Source organism: Prionailurus viverrinus, chromosome F1 (genome assembly GCF_022837055.1).
Source record: "Prionailurus viverrinus isolate Anna chromosome F1, UM_Priviv_1.0, whole genome shotgun sequence".
Classification (NCBI taxonomy): Eukaryota; Metazoa; Chordata; class Mammalia; order Carnivora; family Felidae; genus Prionailurus; species Prionailurus viverrinus.
The window spans coordinates 22,965,251-22,983,032 of NC_062577.1; the positions used below are offsets into that span (position 1 = coordinate 22,965,251).

A 17,782-nucleotide genomic window follows, 5' to 3' on the forward strand; every position below is an offset into this window, starting at 1 on the left:
GGAAGCTCAGTCCTGGGTTCTAAAGGCAATTAGGTGTGAGGTGCCACATTGATACGGAGACATAATTAGACCATAAAAGAGAAAGGTCATCTTTTCAAAGGGCTCTGTTAAGTTTGAGCCAAGCATATTGTGGCTGGGTGGGAGGAGTACGTGTGTATACTTCAAAGCTCAGAGATTCCTGTGTCTTTTCCCTCAGTAAGCACTTAATGCCTGGCCTTCGGTGAGCAAAGGGAAATGGGCTGAGGAGAGCAAAATTGGCCAGAGTGTAGATGATGAGACCCTAGGTTTTCCCCACTAAGAAATAAGACCCATAAAATGGGGATTTCACAAGAGAGGTATACAATCTCCTATATAGGATAAACACACACACACACACACACACACACACACACACACACACACACAACCCTACACATACATAAAACCATAGCTGAAGAAGTAGGAGGAAAATCAGGAAAAGGAAGAGCCACTACAACCAAAGAAAGAAATCAGGAGAAGAAGGTATGTGGACAATGAGAAAAGGCACTTCGGTCAGGTCACTCTTTCTAGGTCAGAGGATGTCAGCTGTCCAGCATTCAGCACAGGCAATCCTTTCCTTTCCCTGTCCTCTGCCTGTGTAGAGCTGCTGAGGGGAGCTGTGTGTCAGTGAGCAGATGTTGGGGCAGCAGTGTCTCCTTGGATATTCAGAGGTCACCACCTCAGGCCTGTGGTCAGAGAGGAAGTGGTTTCCTGCTGACGCACAGCTCTGGAGCCTGGGGCGAGAGCTTGTGGTAGCCCAGAGCCCTGTTGCCCACTGAGGCCCAAACTTACTCCCCAGACTTTGCAGTCAATGGTTCTTAGCAGGGTCTGGGAGCTTCAGTGCTGAAGGACACAATGGGCCCCTGTCTGGAGCCAGCCTGGTGGCAGGAGAGGTGGAGCTGTGTTAAGACACGCAGAGCTAAAATTATCCTGCCCTTATTTCTGCAGCTGAAAGACACATGCTGTGAAAGTCATGGGTATTATGCTGTCAGTCCATTGATGCCTTCAAACCCCTTGTCTGAGCCATTATTTCACCTCAGGGGTGGGGGAGCCCAGGCACGCCTCCATAGAGAGGGCTGCTTTTTCAGCACAGGGCTGACAGTGGCTGTAAGCCAGGTCCTGTCTCTCCTTCATGCATCTTCCTTGAAGGACACCATAGGGCCCAGGCCAGGGTTTCCTCCCCACTATGACCTGGGAGGTACAGTGAGCAGAAATTCTTTTATCAGGTCATATTGTGAAGACATGAGGTCTGAGTGGAAGACACACAAAAGGAAGCTGACTTTTCTGGTTGACTATTCAACAACTAGCACTTCTTCCCAAGAGTTGCTGCTGCTTAATCTGTTGGTTATGAGTTTGGAGTTAGACTGCCTTGGTTAACTTTCAGCTGCACTACTTACAAGCCATGTAACCTTGGCTTAGCCTCTCTAAGTCTCGGTGTTATTATTGCACAATGATAACCTTATCTCATGGGTTGTTGTGATGAGCAAAAGAAATGATCCACAGAAAAAATTTAGCACCATGCTGACATATAGAAAGTATCTAATACTTGCTATTTATTGATGATGATGACCACACAGCTGTCTTAGATGCCTATGCCCCTTGAACTTTTTCTGGCCACAGCATGGAGATCATCTGTTCCCAAGTTAGGGGGTTATTGGAATGATTCTCTTGATGGCAGGTGGGGTTAGGAATAGGAAAAAGAATAAAGATGGTTTCACAAATACTAAAATCAAATTTTTGATGCTTCTGGGCACACCCTACCCTGCTTTATATTTGGATTTGGACTTCTAGGTTCAAAGCCAATGTTCTTAGAAAGCTGGACTTCTAGGTTTAAAGCCAAGCTCAAATGGCCAATGTTCACAGTTGTTCCAGTGTTCTTAGTGGGCAGGAGGCCATGTTCCTCAGCTGGGCCAGCTCTGAGTAAGGCGAAGTCGAAAGGCTGTCATTGCCTCTCCAGCTGTCTTCCTCGGTGCCCCTTTTATAATAGTAGTATCCTCCAAGACATGTGTGTGGGGGGTCTTCACAATCTTTTCTAGTTCCATTCAATACCTTGTTTTAGAAAATGATCTGAAACAAATTTACACTGAAATGTAAATGACTGACAGTTGAAAGTATTACTTCTTCAGGGGAATTTGGATTTAAAAAAAGTTTATGTATTTATTTTGAGAAATAGAGTGCAAGCAGGGGCAGAGAGAGAGAGAGAGAGAGAGAGAGAGAGAGAGAGAGAGAGAGGAATAGAGAGAGTCCCAAAAAGGCTCTGCACTGAGAGTGCAGAGCCTGATGTTGGGCTCAGTCTCACAAACTGTGAGATCATGACCTGAGCTGAAATCAGGAGTCAGATGCTTAACTGACTGAGCCACCCAGGTGCCCCAAGATTTTCATGTAAGATAACATACTCTCATACTAATTTTAAGAGTAAGGAAGGCATTCTGGGAACATCAGGTCTTCCTACTTAGGTGGTTAGTTACCTGCTCTATCTTGGTCTTCAAATTTCTCCTCTGTGGCTCAACTTTAGCAGGTGGCATGATTAGCACCAGCTGAACAGGAGAGCCAAATTACTATCCTGATTTACAGAGTGTATTTCTAAAAAGTTTATTGGGGATTCTGAGGCATGAATCGCACCGTCTCTCCCTGACTTGTTCCTAAACCCCTTCAGTTATAGAAGAAGCTATTAAAATAGGTGGCTCCTTTTTCCTTGCTGAGTCAGGGGAATGAGAGGCATTTCTGGGAACTTGAATGCCTTCCAAGAATTGGGAAGGGCCAACAGTTCTATACACAGCCTTGTTTTAAAAGCAACTTCACCCTCCACATTCTGTATCCTTTAATTTAGGTTGTCATTTCCTTTTACATGTACAAATATTTACTCTTACTTTAGCATTGATTCAGTAAATATTATAGGATTGTTTCTAAGGCTCTTTGCTTCATGCTCACCTATATTAATGCTGTATACTGTACAGCATTTTGTAAAAACTGTGATACAAAATAAGAATACATTTGACGTATGTCATTTCACATAACAATAGTTCCCTTCACTGTGCGTAAAAAAGTGTCATTTGACCTCTGAAATTGATTTCATAGGTCACTTGCAGTCAGGGGGCCAGGACTCATGTTTGCACCTGGCTTGCATGTACATAAGTGGTCATGTGTGGCATGAGTGCCTCTGATGATGCTGCTGATAATGTTGGCCTTTGGTAATCTGGCTGGCGGTGCCTTTTGTAAATTCATCACTCATTCCTAGCCTGAGGCCACTTTTTCCTCCCAGCAGTCTACCAAGGATGTCTTGAGTCTGAGGTGGTCTCCTGGAAATGGGGGTAGTAAGAGTGGATCTGGGATTCCCTAGTCCAACGAGAGACACACACATAATCCACATCACTAATTCCGTTTGGCATAGTGGAAATGACAGAGAAAGTGGGAAGGAACCGGTTTTAGTGGGGAGAATCTGGGTGAGGTGTAGTGCCATGGAGCTACACTTTTGTCCCACTTTCCATACAGGTCCAAGACAAGACAGCCCTTGCCCCTTACTTGCTTTTCCAAAATTGGCATGTTTTCAGTGGACAACTGAACTGGGGAGAGCCTCTGCCTTTTGAGGGGGAGTGTAGCAGATTCTAGGCATGGGGATATACACCAAAGAGAAAGGGGTGGTGGGGCTTGCCTGGAAATTGTTGAACTGAGGACAATGTAAGACATTGAGTATTTGCTTCCTCAGTGATTAACTCGTCAGTAAATTCAGACATGGAGTCTCAAGGGGAAACCCCTCCAACCCATTATCGCCAACGCTCGCGTACTCTGGGAAATGATTCCTGTGCTGTTTTATATAAGCTGAGAAACTTGCATTTTATACAAGCAGAGAAACACAGAAACCTGAAGTATGGGAACTGGAGGAATCGCTATTTATCTGAGTCCCATTAGATCAAAAGCGGATGTTTGAGTTAAAAACAGCGCTATTTCGGCTCACGTTTAAGGCTATAGTTAAATCTCAACTGTATAAATGTAAAGTCTTCATGTACTCCCTTTGACAAGATGGAAAACTTCTTTAGGGCAGAGACTGTATCTCATCCCTACTGTGCATCTCCTGCAAAACCAAGTGCCGCGCTATGCCATTTGTTGCTGTTCAATAAATATTTGTTAAGTGAACGATGCAACTAGAAGTTTCACTCCTACAAATTTTTATCTCAACCCAGCTTTTCTCAACACTCAGCCCACCCCTTGTCCCCCTCCCTGACATCCCAGTCAGTGTGTGCCGAGGGAATGCAAACAAAACCCAATTAGGAAGGTAAATCTATTTGGAAATGCACACATATAAACAAATGTAGGCCAAAGGCAAATTTAAATGATTTCTCAGAATTGTCTGTGGTTATTATCCATGACCCTGTGCTGGCCCAATTCTTGCAGATAATCAGGTTATAGTTGATATTGGTTCTGCATTTCTACTTTAGAACAGAGGGAAAAGACAGGAGGATGCTGTGAGCACGGGTTAGGAGAAAACAAAGTCGTGGTGAGCTGAAGACACAAGACAAAAGGGTGGTATTTTTCTTAGCTGAATTCTATGTTGAATTGACCTTTAGACCACCCCTGGACAAGTTCAATTTGCTCTCTCTTTAGGTTGTTCAGGATTGGGCTGTGGGTGGTAGGTAGGATTTGTGAGACCAGAGAAGTTTGCCATTCACATCAGATGCCACCACTTCCCCAGCTCCCAGGGAACAGTTCTGGGTCATAGCTTTTGCTACCACATAGGCATCTGTCCCAGAAATTTGGGTTGCAGGAGAAAGTGATCCTTCCTCTTCAGAGCAGAGGTGCTGGGAGTTTGGAGAGGTGGAAGCTTAGAGGTGGGATCTTTGCAAAATTTATGTCAGGGATCTGACTTGGAATTGTATGTTAAGTCTGGACCATTTGGAACCCCTCTATCTCATGCAACATTGCAGAGTGCAGGGCACAAAACAGGCCCTCCAGTGAATGAGTGGATGAGCACATGAAAGCACTGGCTGCAAACAGTCAAGTTTGTTCCTGACCTTTTGTCATTTGCCTACACTTTCCAATGACCCACTGCACTCCCATTTAGAGGTGACTTACTGAGCCATGTACCTGCAGTTAGATAACTGTGATAGAAGTACGTTAGATGGGCATCTGTTTGGTGTCAGTCATGACAAAGGTTTTTATGTCTCTGGAAGTATTGGGTCATCCCCTGGTGACCCATGCCTTTGACCTGGTCTAAAATTCCTCTCATTATTATCATTTAGGGGTCAGATAGCAAAGTTAAAGAATTGGATTTCTTTAGGAAGTCACAGAAAAATGTAATATGTGCTTATTTAGAACATCATAGATAATGTTGGCATTTTACTTAAGACCTTTACCCCTCTCCCAAGTTAGCTGGTTGAGTCCTTTGTTAATGAGTATATGAGATACAAGGCAAGTCCTTTAAAACCAAGAGTCAGTGATGGAGGAAAGATCAGAGGACAGGTAACGCCTCAAGGATTTCAGCTTAAAGACTGATTGGAACTTTTGCCTCTGCCTATTTATTTATTTATTTATTTAAATTGTTTTTATTTTTTTAAAATTTTTTTTCAATGTTTTTTTATTTATTTTTGGGACAGAGAGACAGAGCATGAACGGGGGAGGGGCAGAGAGAGAGGGAGACACAGAATCGGAAACAGGCTCCAGGCTCTGAGCCATCAGCCCAGAGCCTGACGCGGGGCTCGAACTCACGGACCGCGAGATTGTGACCTGGCTGAAGTCGGACGCTTAACCGACTGCGCCACCCAGGCGCCCCAAAATAGTTTTTATTTTTGAGAGAGGGAGAGAGAGCCTGAGAGCATGAGCAGGAGAGGGGCAGAGGAAGAGGGAGAAAGAGAATCTTGAGCAAGCTCCAAACCCTGCCTGAAGCCTGACGCTGGGCTCAGTCTTATGTGAGATCATGATCTGAGCTGAGATCAAGAGTCAGACGCTTAACCCCTGGGACCACCCAGGCACCCCTTGCCTCTGCCTATTTAGACAGAAGAACCTGCTTTCCAGTTTCATCCAGGCTCTGCACCATCACCAGCTGGAAATTGAAATCCTTTGCAAGTAGCATTCAGTCTTCTAGGCTGCCGGATATGATGGATGCATCTAAAGACTAATCTTGGGGTCATCTCTGTAATCTTAGCTCATCCCAGGAGCAGCAGCTCCCTGTGATGCAAGCACTGAAGGTACTTTGAGGGGCATGGTACACTTTGAGGGGCAAAAAGTTCCATTTGTCCCCAAGGAAGATCGGGCATGGATATGGTTCAAGAGAAGTGATAACTCCCATCTGCCTCTTCTTCTGAGGCTAGTACTTTGCTACCAGATAAAGTTTCCTGAAATGCTGCTGTTGCGTCACAGTCCTGCTCCGCGATGCTGTCTGTTGTCCATCAGCTCGAACTCCCACTCTTATTCTGCCACCAATTTCACTTCTTTGCCTCATTTGAGATAGAGCTGCAGGTAGAGGAAGGAGCAGGCTAAAAGTCGTGTGGTACCCATTTAAAGGGCTTGCAAGAAAGCGCAACAAGCATGTTGGGTAAACATATATGACAGTTTTTCAATAATGATTCACAATATATGCAATTTATTTATTAAAATTGGGAAGGTAGGAGAGGCTATTCAGCTGGGATTAGGAAAACTTGAATATGAAGCCAGTTCTTCTATATTACTATTATAAATCCTTAGGTAATTTGGTTTTCTTCTGGTGTCTCAATTTCCCCAAAGGTATTTAGCCCACTGGATTGTTAAGGTGATCAGATTAGAGGATTGCGCAAGAGTCCTTTCAGATATTAAATTTTAAATTCAAAGCACTTTCAAGTACAAAATCTCATTTAGTGAATAAAAATTAGAGATTGCATTAATTCTTTTTAAAAAAAATTTTTTTAACGTTTATTTATTTTTTGAGACAGAGAGAGACAGAGCATGAATGGGGGAGGTTCAGAGAGAGGGAGACACAGAATCTGAAACAGGCTCCAGGCTCTGAGCTGTCAGCACAGAGCCCGACACAGGGCTCGAACTCACGGACCGCGAGATCATGACCTGAGCCGAAGTCGGCCACTTAACCGACTGAGCCACCCAGGTGCCCCGAGATTGCATTAATTCTTAAGTATAGTGTTGTTTTGGTGGGGAGGGGTGTATTTAATAAAATTAGAATGTAATAAAAAAAGTATTCGGTCTTCCCAATATGCCTATGGCTTCCAGTCACTCTGCTATTCCTGAAGGCTATGGAAATCAGACCATGGGAGAGCTGTCCTGCACCCTCTGTAGCCAGAGTCAGCCTGAGGAGGACCTGGAGCCTCACCCAGGTACCACCCTGGGCTGGCACTTCCTTTTTTTTTTTTTTTTTAAGTTTATTCATTTATTTTGAGAGAGACAGAGACAACGCGAGTGGGGGAGGGGCAGCAAGAGAGGGAGAGAAAGAATCCCAAGCAGGCTCCATGGTCAGTGCAAAGCCCAACACGGGGCTCAATCTCAGGAACTGTGAGATCATGACCTGAGCTGAAATGAAGAGTTGAATGCTTAACGGACTGAGCTACCCAAGCACCCCTGGCACTTCCTTTCTCTTGAGAGAGAAGTCAAGAACAGTGTTGCCCTTGGTTACATTTTAGGGAAGGGATGCTAAGGGGGTGCACTCATTAAAATGTACAGGGACAAAGTAACCCAATCGGTTGTAAAGTGTATGCGGGGTGGGAGGGGGTGTGTTTTGGGGGGTCAGGTTGGGGTGAGTGGTTACACCTGCTTCCTTCCATTTTCCAGGGCAAATGGCTTCAGCTGCTGCCCAGCAACAGTCAGCTAATCAAAGCCTTTGAGAGTGGCTTTGAAAATGTGTCAGCCAATAGCCATACAGGACCGGCCTAACAGCTGAAGGACACCCCCTCCCCTTCACTGGAGCAGAGAATGGGGAAGGAGCAGATGGAAACCCTTCTCCCCTTGGCTGGCTCTCAGGGCACATTGTTATGCATTCAGGACTCGGAAGCTGAGACAGAGGCACACTCTTCACACACTTCTGCCCTCGGCCCAGAGCTCCTGAAGGAGTCTCGCAAACTCCTCTGTGGTCCTCTTCACTGGGTGTGAGGTGCAGGATCTTATCCAGTGCAGGCACCCTAGAAGGGTTTGCTCTCTATTAAATTTGCCTTCTCGTGTGGCATTAATCAAACAGCTGAACCATGCCGGCACTGCCAGAGCACAGCATTCATTATAGTCCCCAAGGGATCCCTTTCTCTAGATTTCAGACCCCTGGCTCCTGGAATAGAGATATCCGTTCTGCCGGGAAGGCCCCAAGTCTGAAGCGTGTTGCAGCCCACTCAGGAGACTTTTCTTCCCTGCATCCTCATTGCAATCCCCGTGGTTCCTGGAGTCCCTTCGGATTCCTTAAGTCCCCGCGGCAATGAAGCTGACTTTTGGGAGCCACTACACAGGGAGAAGAGCCTCCAACAAGGATGTGTATGGGAGTTTTCCGGACACAGCCATATGGCGTGCGTCTAGCCTCTTTTGTAAAATATTTTCCACGCTCCTTGTGGCAAGAGCCAGTTTCCAGAGGCTGAGGTTAGGGAAGTTCTCAGGCCTGCTTCCTTTGTCCTCCTGCCATTGAGGGCTGGGTGTCCAAGCTAATCTTTGTTCCCTGGGAGGTGTCTGGAACAGTTGTCTGTCTGCAGAAGCCCCCATCCTCCCTCCAGTCCTCTACCCCCACACACCCAGCGAACTCCTCTGGTGTTTCCCATACCAGGCTTTGCAGACAGAAACACCCACTCAGCAGGGGCGCCTGTGTGGCTCAGCTCATTAAGTGTCGCACTCTTGATTTTGATTCAGGTCATGATCTCATGGTGGTGGGATCAAGCCCTGCATCAGGTTCTAAGCTGACAGCACAGAACCTGCTTGGGATTCTCTCTCTTCCTCTCTCTCTTCCCCTACCCCCCCCCCAATAAATACATAAATATTAAAAAAAAAAGAAACACCCACTCAGCCATAGCTCCCCTTTCAATATCTTTTACATCAGATGAAATCGATGAAATGAATGAGGGCCTGTCTCTGTCATGATACGAAAAACCCTCTGCCCCAGAGGTGGAGGAGCTCAAGATGATGGAAGTACAGCAGGAGGAGAAGGTGCTTTTTTTAAATTGACTTTTTACTTTCAATTCCAATATAGTTAACATACAACATTGTATTAGTGCCAGATGTACAATACGGTGATTCAACAATTCTCGACATTACTCAGTGCTCATCACGGTATGTGTTCTCTTGTCCTCATCACCTATTTCACCCATCCCCCCACCCTCCTCCCCTCTAGCGACCACAGTTTGTTCTCTATAGTTAACAGTCTGTTTCTTGGTTTGTCTCTCTCTCTTTTTTTCCTTTGTTTATTTATTTTGTTTCTTAAATTCCACATATGAGTTGTATCTGTCTTTCTCTGACTAACTTAATCCCCCTAGCATTGTACTCTCTGGATCCATCCATGTTGTTGCAAATGGTAAGATTTCATTTTTCATGGCTGAACAATATTCCATCGTATATATACCACATATTCTTTATCCATTCATCTATCATTCAGTACCTGGGCTACTTCCATAATTTTGGTATTATTAAAAAAGCTGCAATAAACATGGGATATTTTTGTAATCTTCATATACATGCCTAGTAGTGTGATTACTGGATCATAGAGTAGTTCTTTTCTTAATTTTTTGAGGATCCTCCGTACTGACTTCCACAGTGGCTGCACCAGTTTGCATTCCCACCAATAGTGCATGAGAGTTCTTTTTTCTCCACAACCTTGCCAATATTTGTGGTTTTTTGTGTTTTTGGTTTTAGCCATTTTCACAGGTGTGAGGCGATATCTCATTATAGTTTTGATTTATATTTCCCTGATGATGAGTGATATTGAGAATCTTTTCATGTATCTCTTGGCCATCTTTATGTCTTTGGAGAAATGTGTGTTCAGGTCTTGTCCCCATTTTTGTTAATCTTTATTTACTTTGAGAGAGAGAGAGAGAGAGATGGATAGGGAGAGTGGGGGAAGGGGCAGAGAGAGAGAATCCCAAGCTGGCTCCATGCTGTCAGTCAGCGCAGAACCTGACTCGGGGCTCAGTCCCACAGACTGTGAGATTATGACTTGAGCCAAAACCTAGAGTTGGACGCTTAACTGACTGAGCCACCCAGGCGCCCCATCTTGTGCCCACTTTTAATTGGGTTATTTGTTTTGGGGGTGTTGAGTTGTATACATTTTTTAAATATATTTTAGATACTCTTCATCTGATATGTCATTTGCAAAAAAGGAGAGGCTGCCTTTAATATGAGAGGATGAATCAGGATGCCCGAGTCCTAGCTCCCTGTATGCAATAACCCATCTTCTGTGGGTAACCTTTTGCAAGATTATAAAAAACAGTCTAACCCAAATAAATACTTGATGTTTCTCTGGGTGATTTTTTTTTTTCAGACATACAGTAAGTCTCTGAGCACTTACATGGACATGGTGACATATGGAACTACCCGTTCATTACAGAGATGTGTGCACACAGTTGGTAATTCCTCTTGTTCCAGTCTCCTCAGGAAATTCTGTGTTTATGAGGTAAGACTTATTTCAGAGTCAAACAAAATCATGATAAGCATCTGACTCCAGCTGGGACCACTCTACCCTTTTCTTATTCAGGACTGGTGAAATTTTCAACACTGAAAGAGCGTTTTGCTTGGCAGCAAATTCACCTTCACCTAGATAAGATTGCTGATGTTTTTTTTTCATCCACAAAAAGGAAAAGTCCTGGGGAAAGGTTTATGTGACTTTAATCTTCGAGGGGAAATAATTCTGCATCAGGGAAAGATGTAAGTTTCTTCTAGGGCTTTATGGAATTCTTTTTTGGCTTTCCAGAGAGAAGGGATTATTTTTCTTCAAGGAAATTTCAAGTATTAATAATATATGACCTTATTGAGTGCTTCTATGTGGCAGACATTTCTGTAAGTGTACAGGTATCAACTTATTTATGATCCCTGTTTTACAGATATGAAAACTGAGGCACAGCAGGGTTGAATCACTTGCCTAAAGTCACACAGCTTTTAAGTGGTGGAGTCAGGATTCAAATCTAGACAGTCTGGTTCCAGAACCTGCCCTCTTAAGTCCTATGATGAATACAATAAAACAAAAATCTAAACAAAGAAATAAACCATACAATGACCCAGATGGTGTCAGCTCCTTATCAAAGGCTGTCAACTAGTTTGTTGAATTTTCATGGCTTTGGCTTCTTCCTTCTCCCTGATTTTATATTGTTCACCATTCTAGCAGAGGGTAGCAGGGGAAGGGAGAAACAGAGGAACTCAAAATCCTTCACTTTACATGATCATCAGCCATTCTAGTAACTGTCAAGTGAGGAAAGTGATTATTTGTGTCCTCCTTCCTAGTATTGCCTCTGGTTCCCTGAACTGGAGACATTATTAATGCATTAAAGATTTTGGAAATCCTACCCTTTCTCATGGCCTTTCTTTTCTTCTACTTCAATTTGAATCATTTTAATGAGCACTCGCCTGGCCTTTGGCAATGAAGAGTTGTGGCCCACTACATTTTCCCAACTACAAGATTCCATCAAATGAAAGATGAGTTATGTTTTTAATACAGCGTTATTTTTTGAGGGGCATTGATGCGGATCGGGGTCACCAACCTTACCACATTATAAGTATATGCTGATTGTAAAACATCTTGGCCACAGAAATGTTAAAATGTGAGAAAAAAATGTGTCTTAGAATTGAGAAAATGTAGTATTTTATTTCCATCTTTCAATAAGGAATAAGCCTTGTTAAGGTAGTATTTTATAAGTGTTCTTCATACATGGTCTGTCCTCTCTGGGTATCAGAATTTTGATTACAGTTGTCAGCTGGAGTTCAGCCTGGTTCAGATATCTATTTTTAACAATAGCTGAAGGGTTGCTCTTTTTCAAGACAAGAGAAGGATTACTTAAGAATAAGGGAATGACTCATAGAAGGGTCAGAGCTTCTTTCTTGTTAGGAAGGAGCTGTCTTCAGTGGCTGCCCCCTAATGGGCTGGAAATTGCGTGAAGATTCCTACCTACGGCAGAAGGATTGAAAACCTCAAGGGAAGTGAGCCAGGTTTGAGATCCACCAGGGCAAGTGAAGAGATTCAAACTCTAGCAGTCAATTCAGACCTAAGGGTTTAGAATAAGAGACTAGATTTGGAGCCAACAGTGGTTGAAAAACAAAAGATGGGCTTCTTAGGTCATTGTTGAGAACGGCCTTGGGATGTCTATGAGTTATCTTCAGGACTAGCTGGTGGATTCTTAAATTAGATGGACTTTGACAAAGGGACAAGAAGCAGAGTAGAGAGAATGAAAGCTAGACAAAAAAACCAAGATTGTTTTGTTCATGGGAGTATTCCTAGCAATGGTAGGTAGCCTTAGCACAGTGCCTGGCCCATAAGAGGCATTAAATAAACATCTGTTGCTTAAGTTAATAAATAAATCGTCTCTCTTGTAGAAGTTCATTTGTTCATTCATCTTTTCATCAAATTTTATATTGAGCACCATATATTTATATAGATGCTCTTAAGTGGGTAGATGTAGGTGCTTGATTCTATGGAAGTTTTGAAATTCCACATCTATGAGACACAGGATATATACAAGCAGTTTACTAAACACTTATCTTAAGCTTGTGCACATGTACATTGGACTGTAGTGTGTTCTGCTATTTATGTCCCATCTCTCATATCTAAAGACTGGATGTAGACTGGGAAATGTCTCTTCAGTTCAGGCAGGAACTCTCTTTTTCTTTCATTTGCTTCTGCAGTGTCTATTGACCAGTTCTGTGTACTGGGCCATTCATGTTAGATACTAGTGTCAGAGGCGATGCTTTCTTAAATGCCTGTTTAAGAGTGACTGTAGGCAGTGTGCAGTTTCTCAAAATTCAGAATTGGTTTGCAGAGTCCCCTCAGTAGGATTCCTGAGCTCCATTAGCTGCACAAGTCTGAGTGTGCTGAAATGGAAGAAGATTGTTTTCCCTCAAAGTGTTCTGGGAAAATGTGAGTTGGCAGCTGTTTGTTACAATACGTCCATTTTCGCGGTGCTGAAAATTTATCTCACTTATATCTGCTGCAGTGGTGGGAGGTCAGTACTTGCTCTAGTGTCAGCTTCCAGGTCAGTCTGAAGAAAGACTAACCTCTTTAGCAGAAGTTGTGAATGCTAAGATATCCCCTAGGTGTTCCACCAAGTAATTGTTTTGTACATGCAATGTTGTAGGCCAGTGGTTCCCAAATCAAGTTCATCTATTGGTGCCAAAGATAAAGTCATCACTGGTCACAGAAAAATGGAAGAAAAAAATAACACAATGCAGTGTGTGTGTGTGTGTGTGTGTGTGTGTGCACGCACACACACATGTATGCACACATATGCACACATACATGTGCATATGAATGTGTACGTGTTTAAATATTTATATTAATTTTATGTACCTAAATGTGGGTGCAGGGTTGCTAGCTGTACTTTCATGGGAGGAATTATCCTTTATTCTGAGATTATGTCCTTTGTATGTTTTTGGCATCAAAATTATCTTTATTTTAAGGTGCTTGGGTGGCTCAATTGGTTAAGCATCCTACTTCAGATCAGGTCATGATCTCACAGTTTGTGAGTTTGAGCCCCACATCAGGCTCTGTGCTGACAGCTCAGAGCCTGGAGCCTGCTTCAGATTCTGTGTCTGCCTGTCTCTCTGCCTCTCTCCTGTTCACACTCTGTCTCTCTCTCTCTCTCAAAAATAAACATTAAAAATTTATCTTTATTGTATAAAATTATGGCAATGGTAGATTACTCTTTTTAATGTTCTTATTTGAAAAAATAAAAGTTTGATGACCCTGTGGTTGCCATTTGGGAATTTTATAAATTTAACTGGGCCATGATGTATAGGTCTGGAAATCACTGAAATGCTACACGAGCCACTGTGAAGGGTAAAAAGGAATGACTCTTTGCTCTCCAAGAGTAAGCAATTCCTGTAGGAAAATTAGACACTTAGGCAAAATAGCCTGCATGAAGTTAACTTTCAAAGCTGTTTTTGATAAGTGGACTGTGCCATTATAGGTGGGTAGATGAACATACCTATTATATACAAGAACAATTTAACCACCCTGAAAAAATATTTACCATCCTGAGGCTAAGAAAGGTTGTCCAAGGTTTCAGAAGAAACAAACACAAATTGACTTTCTCATAAAGCCTGGGTTTCATTGATTTACCTATGTCAGTTTTGCTCTTTAATGTCAGAAATAAAGTTGGGCAGTTACGATGAAAATGGTGTTCAGGGAGTGGAGCTAGAAGTACCCAGAATGGGCTTCAAAATCTGGGCTACTCAATGATGTATCTGAGCTTTTGCTGTGTAACAAAACATTCTAAAACTTCTTGGCTTAAAACAACAAACATATATTAAGGTCCTAATGATGTAAGTTATTTGGACAATCCTGATTGGGTTGGCTTTGCTAATGTTGTTCATGTGTCCAGAGTCAGCTGGTGGATTGACTATTGGCTGGGTTATCTAGTATGACCTCACTCACAAGTCTGGCAGTTGACTGGTTGTCGATTGGTACCATAGTGGTGACTAGATCACATGTTTCTATTCATCCAGTAAGCTTGGGGAGATTTCCTCACATCTCCACAGAGGCTGCAGGAGCTGGGCACTGATAAATATTTGAAACATCTATGCCTGTACCCTGGGAATTTAATCTTAGGTAAGAAAGAAAACTCCATTTCATCTTTGATTTTTTGAGCACATGGGATGAGATGAGGAAAGCAAAGTGAAACAAGATATAGTTTCTGCCTTCATGGAGTTTATAGTCTAATGGGAATACACAGATGAGAAACCAGATAATGAAACACACACGCACGGGTAAGTATAGGATGTTATGAGGAATCAAGGGGTACATTGATCCTGAGTGGGTAGATGGGATATCCATTAGTAGTCTAGGCTGCTTACATATAAACTCATTAATGTTCATAACATCCCTATAAGGCAGGTGCTATGGGTATCCCTGTTTTACAGAAAAAAGAAAAGTTGGATCACAGAAAGGTTAAGTGATGTGCTTGAGGTCACAAAACTGGTAAGTGGCAGAATTGGAATTTGTGTACAGAGTACCTGTTCTTAACTTGACACAATCCATGTTCTTGACCATTTCCATTTGCTGCCTATGGAAATGGGGATAGGGGAGAAGTGGGAATAATTGAAGGATCATTCAGACTTCCTACAGAATAACTTGGTTGAGAGCTGAATTCCTGGATAGGTATAAATTCTATTCTCTATAAATAGCCTTCGGATACTTGCAAGTTTCAATCTCTGTGAGTGATGCTCATGTGTGTGTTTGCACATGAACATATGCAGGCCTGTGCCCACATGCACCCATGTATAGAGAGGATTGAACTCTAACAGATAGATATATAAATTGGTCCCTATGGTAGGGTTCAGCTTTCTTTGTTCCTTTAATTAACTGTATCTATCTGTCCATTCGTCTATTCTATTTTCTTTCTATTTGGAATCTCCTTCCTACCCTGGGACTGGGTTATTTGGATTTTCTTCCTGTTTTTGTTTCCTTTTTTTTTTCTTCAGGTTGTCAGGTTCTGCTTTCTCATTGCCAGAGGTTCTCTTCTGCTGACAAAGGAGGTGGCCCCCTCCCTCCTTTCCTTCTCTTAAACCTTAAGCATTGACTAGGTTCCCTATGACAGGTGATACTATATGAGAGAGCAAAGGAAGACTTCCTCAACAATGGCTAATCAATCAGAGAGACACAGCCACTTTTGCTAGAAGTAGAATATGCCTGAGAAAGGGAGGGAGCCTAACAAATCATTTAAGACTGAGCTCAGACATTCATTTATGGGATGTGTGTGTGTGTGTGTGCATGCATATGTGTGTGTGCGTGTATGTGTGAGAGCAGTATACTCTAAGGAAGATATTTAGAACTTACACTTCAGTGAAAGGCAGAGGTTTGTTTTGTTTTAAAGTTTATTTATTTTGCACACGCGAGAGTGCACAAGTGGGGGAAGGGACAGAAAAAGAGAGAGAGAGAGAGAGTGAGAGAGAATCCCAAGCAGGCTCTGAGCTATAGTGCAGAGCCTGATGTGGGGCTCAAACTCATGAACCACAAGACCATGACCTGAGCAGAAATCAAGAGCCGGATGCTTAAGCAACCGAGCCACCCAGATGTCCAAAAGCAGAGGTTATCTAATTTCTGATTTTGGTTCTTCAACTGTTTCTGTACGTCTACATTATGCAAGAAATGTCCTAACTACAACCAAGGACAGCCTCTGTATATTATTTTCTGCTGTCGTCATAACAAATGATCACAAACTATATCCCAAAGGTCTTGTAGCCAGGAAGTCTGACATGGGCCTCACTGGAATAAAAACCAAGGTGTTGACAGGGCTGCGTTCCTTTCTGGAGGCTCTAGGGAAGGACCTGTTTCCTCACTCATTTGGGTTTTTTAGCTGCATTCAGTTCCTTGCAGTTTGTAGGACTGAGGTCCCCTAGCAAACTGATTGTAGGTCCATTCTCAACTCCTTCCCACCCTCTCCTGTTCTGAACACCCCCCCCTTAGTCCCTCACATCAGATCAAGCCCTGCCAATCCAGCCTTCCCAAATCTCTGTACTTTGTTCTTTCCTCTCAGGTGCACTGTTTCATTTTGGTTCTCATCCTCTCGCCTAGGGATTTACAACATAACCTTGATTGGATTCCCTCTCTCCCGGTTCCTCATCACTCAAATGTGTCTTCTCAAAGCACAGGTCTGATCATGAAAATGACACTCTTTTATTTAAAGCTTTTTTTTTTTCCTATCTGGTCACAATGTGCCCCTTAAATCACATCCTCCATGGTGGCCTCCTATCCCGCTTCACTTTCTGCTCCAAACACACCAGGCACCTTTAGACTCTGCCTTTGCCCAGGCTGTTCCTCTGCCTTGAGTTCTCCCCCATTGAACTCAAGCTTGTCAAAATCCACAGGTCATCTTCAAAGTGCAGGTCAGATGAGGCCTCCTCTGGGAGGACTTATGTGATTTGTCAGGTGGCTGTCCCCTCCCTCAGCGTTGAGGTGGCACTGAGTCCTGAGCTTACTTATGTCCATGCATTGGAGTCACTTATTTAAATCTGTCTCCCTTCTGGACCCTGTGAGACAGAACTAGGTTGTCTTAGTCATCTTTGCGTCCCCCCATCACACAGTAGGCTCCGATGACGGCTGGCTGAATTGACCCGATCTTGTTGAATTGGTGTGATGTGTTTACGCAGCAGTGAGATGGTGACTGTGGCCATCTGTAGAGGCAGTGTGCTGACCGTCCGCCATACCCGAGGGGTCATCTGGGGCAGTGCTTGGCAGGACTCTGGAGACAGACCTGAAGAAGAGCACTAGCTTGCACCAGGGATGGACAAGTCCCTGGAAATTTGCAGCATGCCGGTTCTCCACCCCCTCCGCATCCCGTCCCCTCCCTCCGGAGAAGGCCCTTATTTGAGATCTCTCTTCCCCTCATTAGCTGAGCTTGCTGAGTGTTCCCCAGCTGCAGCTTCCTTTGGTCCTTCTCCGGCTTCCACTGTTTGTTTATTTTCTTTCCTGTCAGCCTCTTCCTCTGCTGTGGTTGTAAATAGAGCTGATGACTGTCAGCTCCGGGGCCTGTGCAGTGAACCTGCCCCATGTCAGTGGCAGGTCAGGTAGACTCTAGCATCAGATGCTGCGGGTTAGCCCTCAGGCTAAGAAGCTTCTCCAGGCACTGGCCCAAGCTGCCCAGCAGATTTTGCTCCTGACCATCCAAATGGAACTTTA

General features: G+C 43.6%; 1 protein-coding gene across 7 annotated transcripts in view; it reads left to right on the plus strand.

Moving 5' to 3' along the window:
- The window catches only part of RGS8 (regulator of G protein signaling 8), a 147,269-nt gene that overhangs the window by 85,473 nt on the left and 44,014 nt on the right, over nucleotides 1-17,782 (plus strand). For all 7 annotated transcript variants that reach the window (XM_047839745.1, XM_047839744.1, XM_047839746.1 and 4 more), the window contains one exon: nucleotides 10,442-10,573. Coding sequence is in view for 1 of the 7 variants with exons in the window: in XM_047839751.1 (XP_047695707.1) it covers nucleotides 10,442-10,573 (132 nt within the window). In the remaining 6 variants the exon portion in view is untranslated. The remainder of the gene's footprint in view (nucleotides 1-10,441; nucleotides 10,574-17,782) is intronic.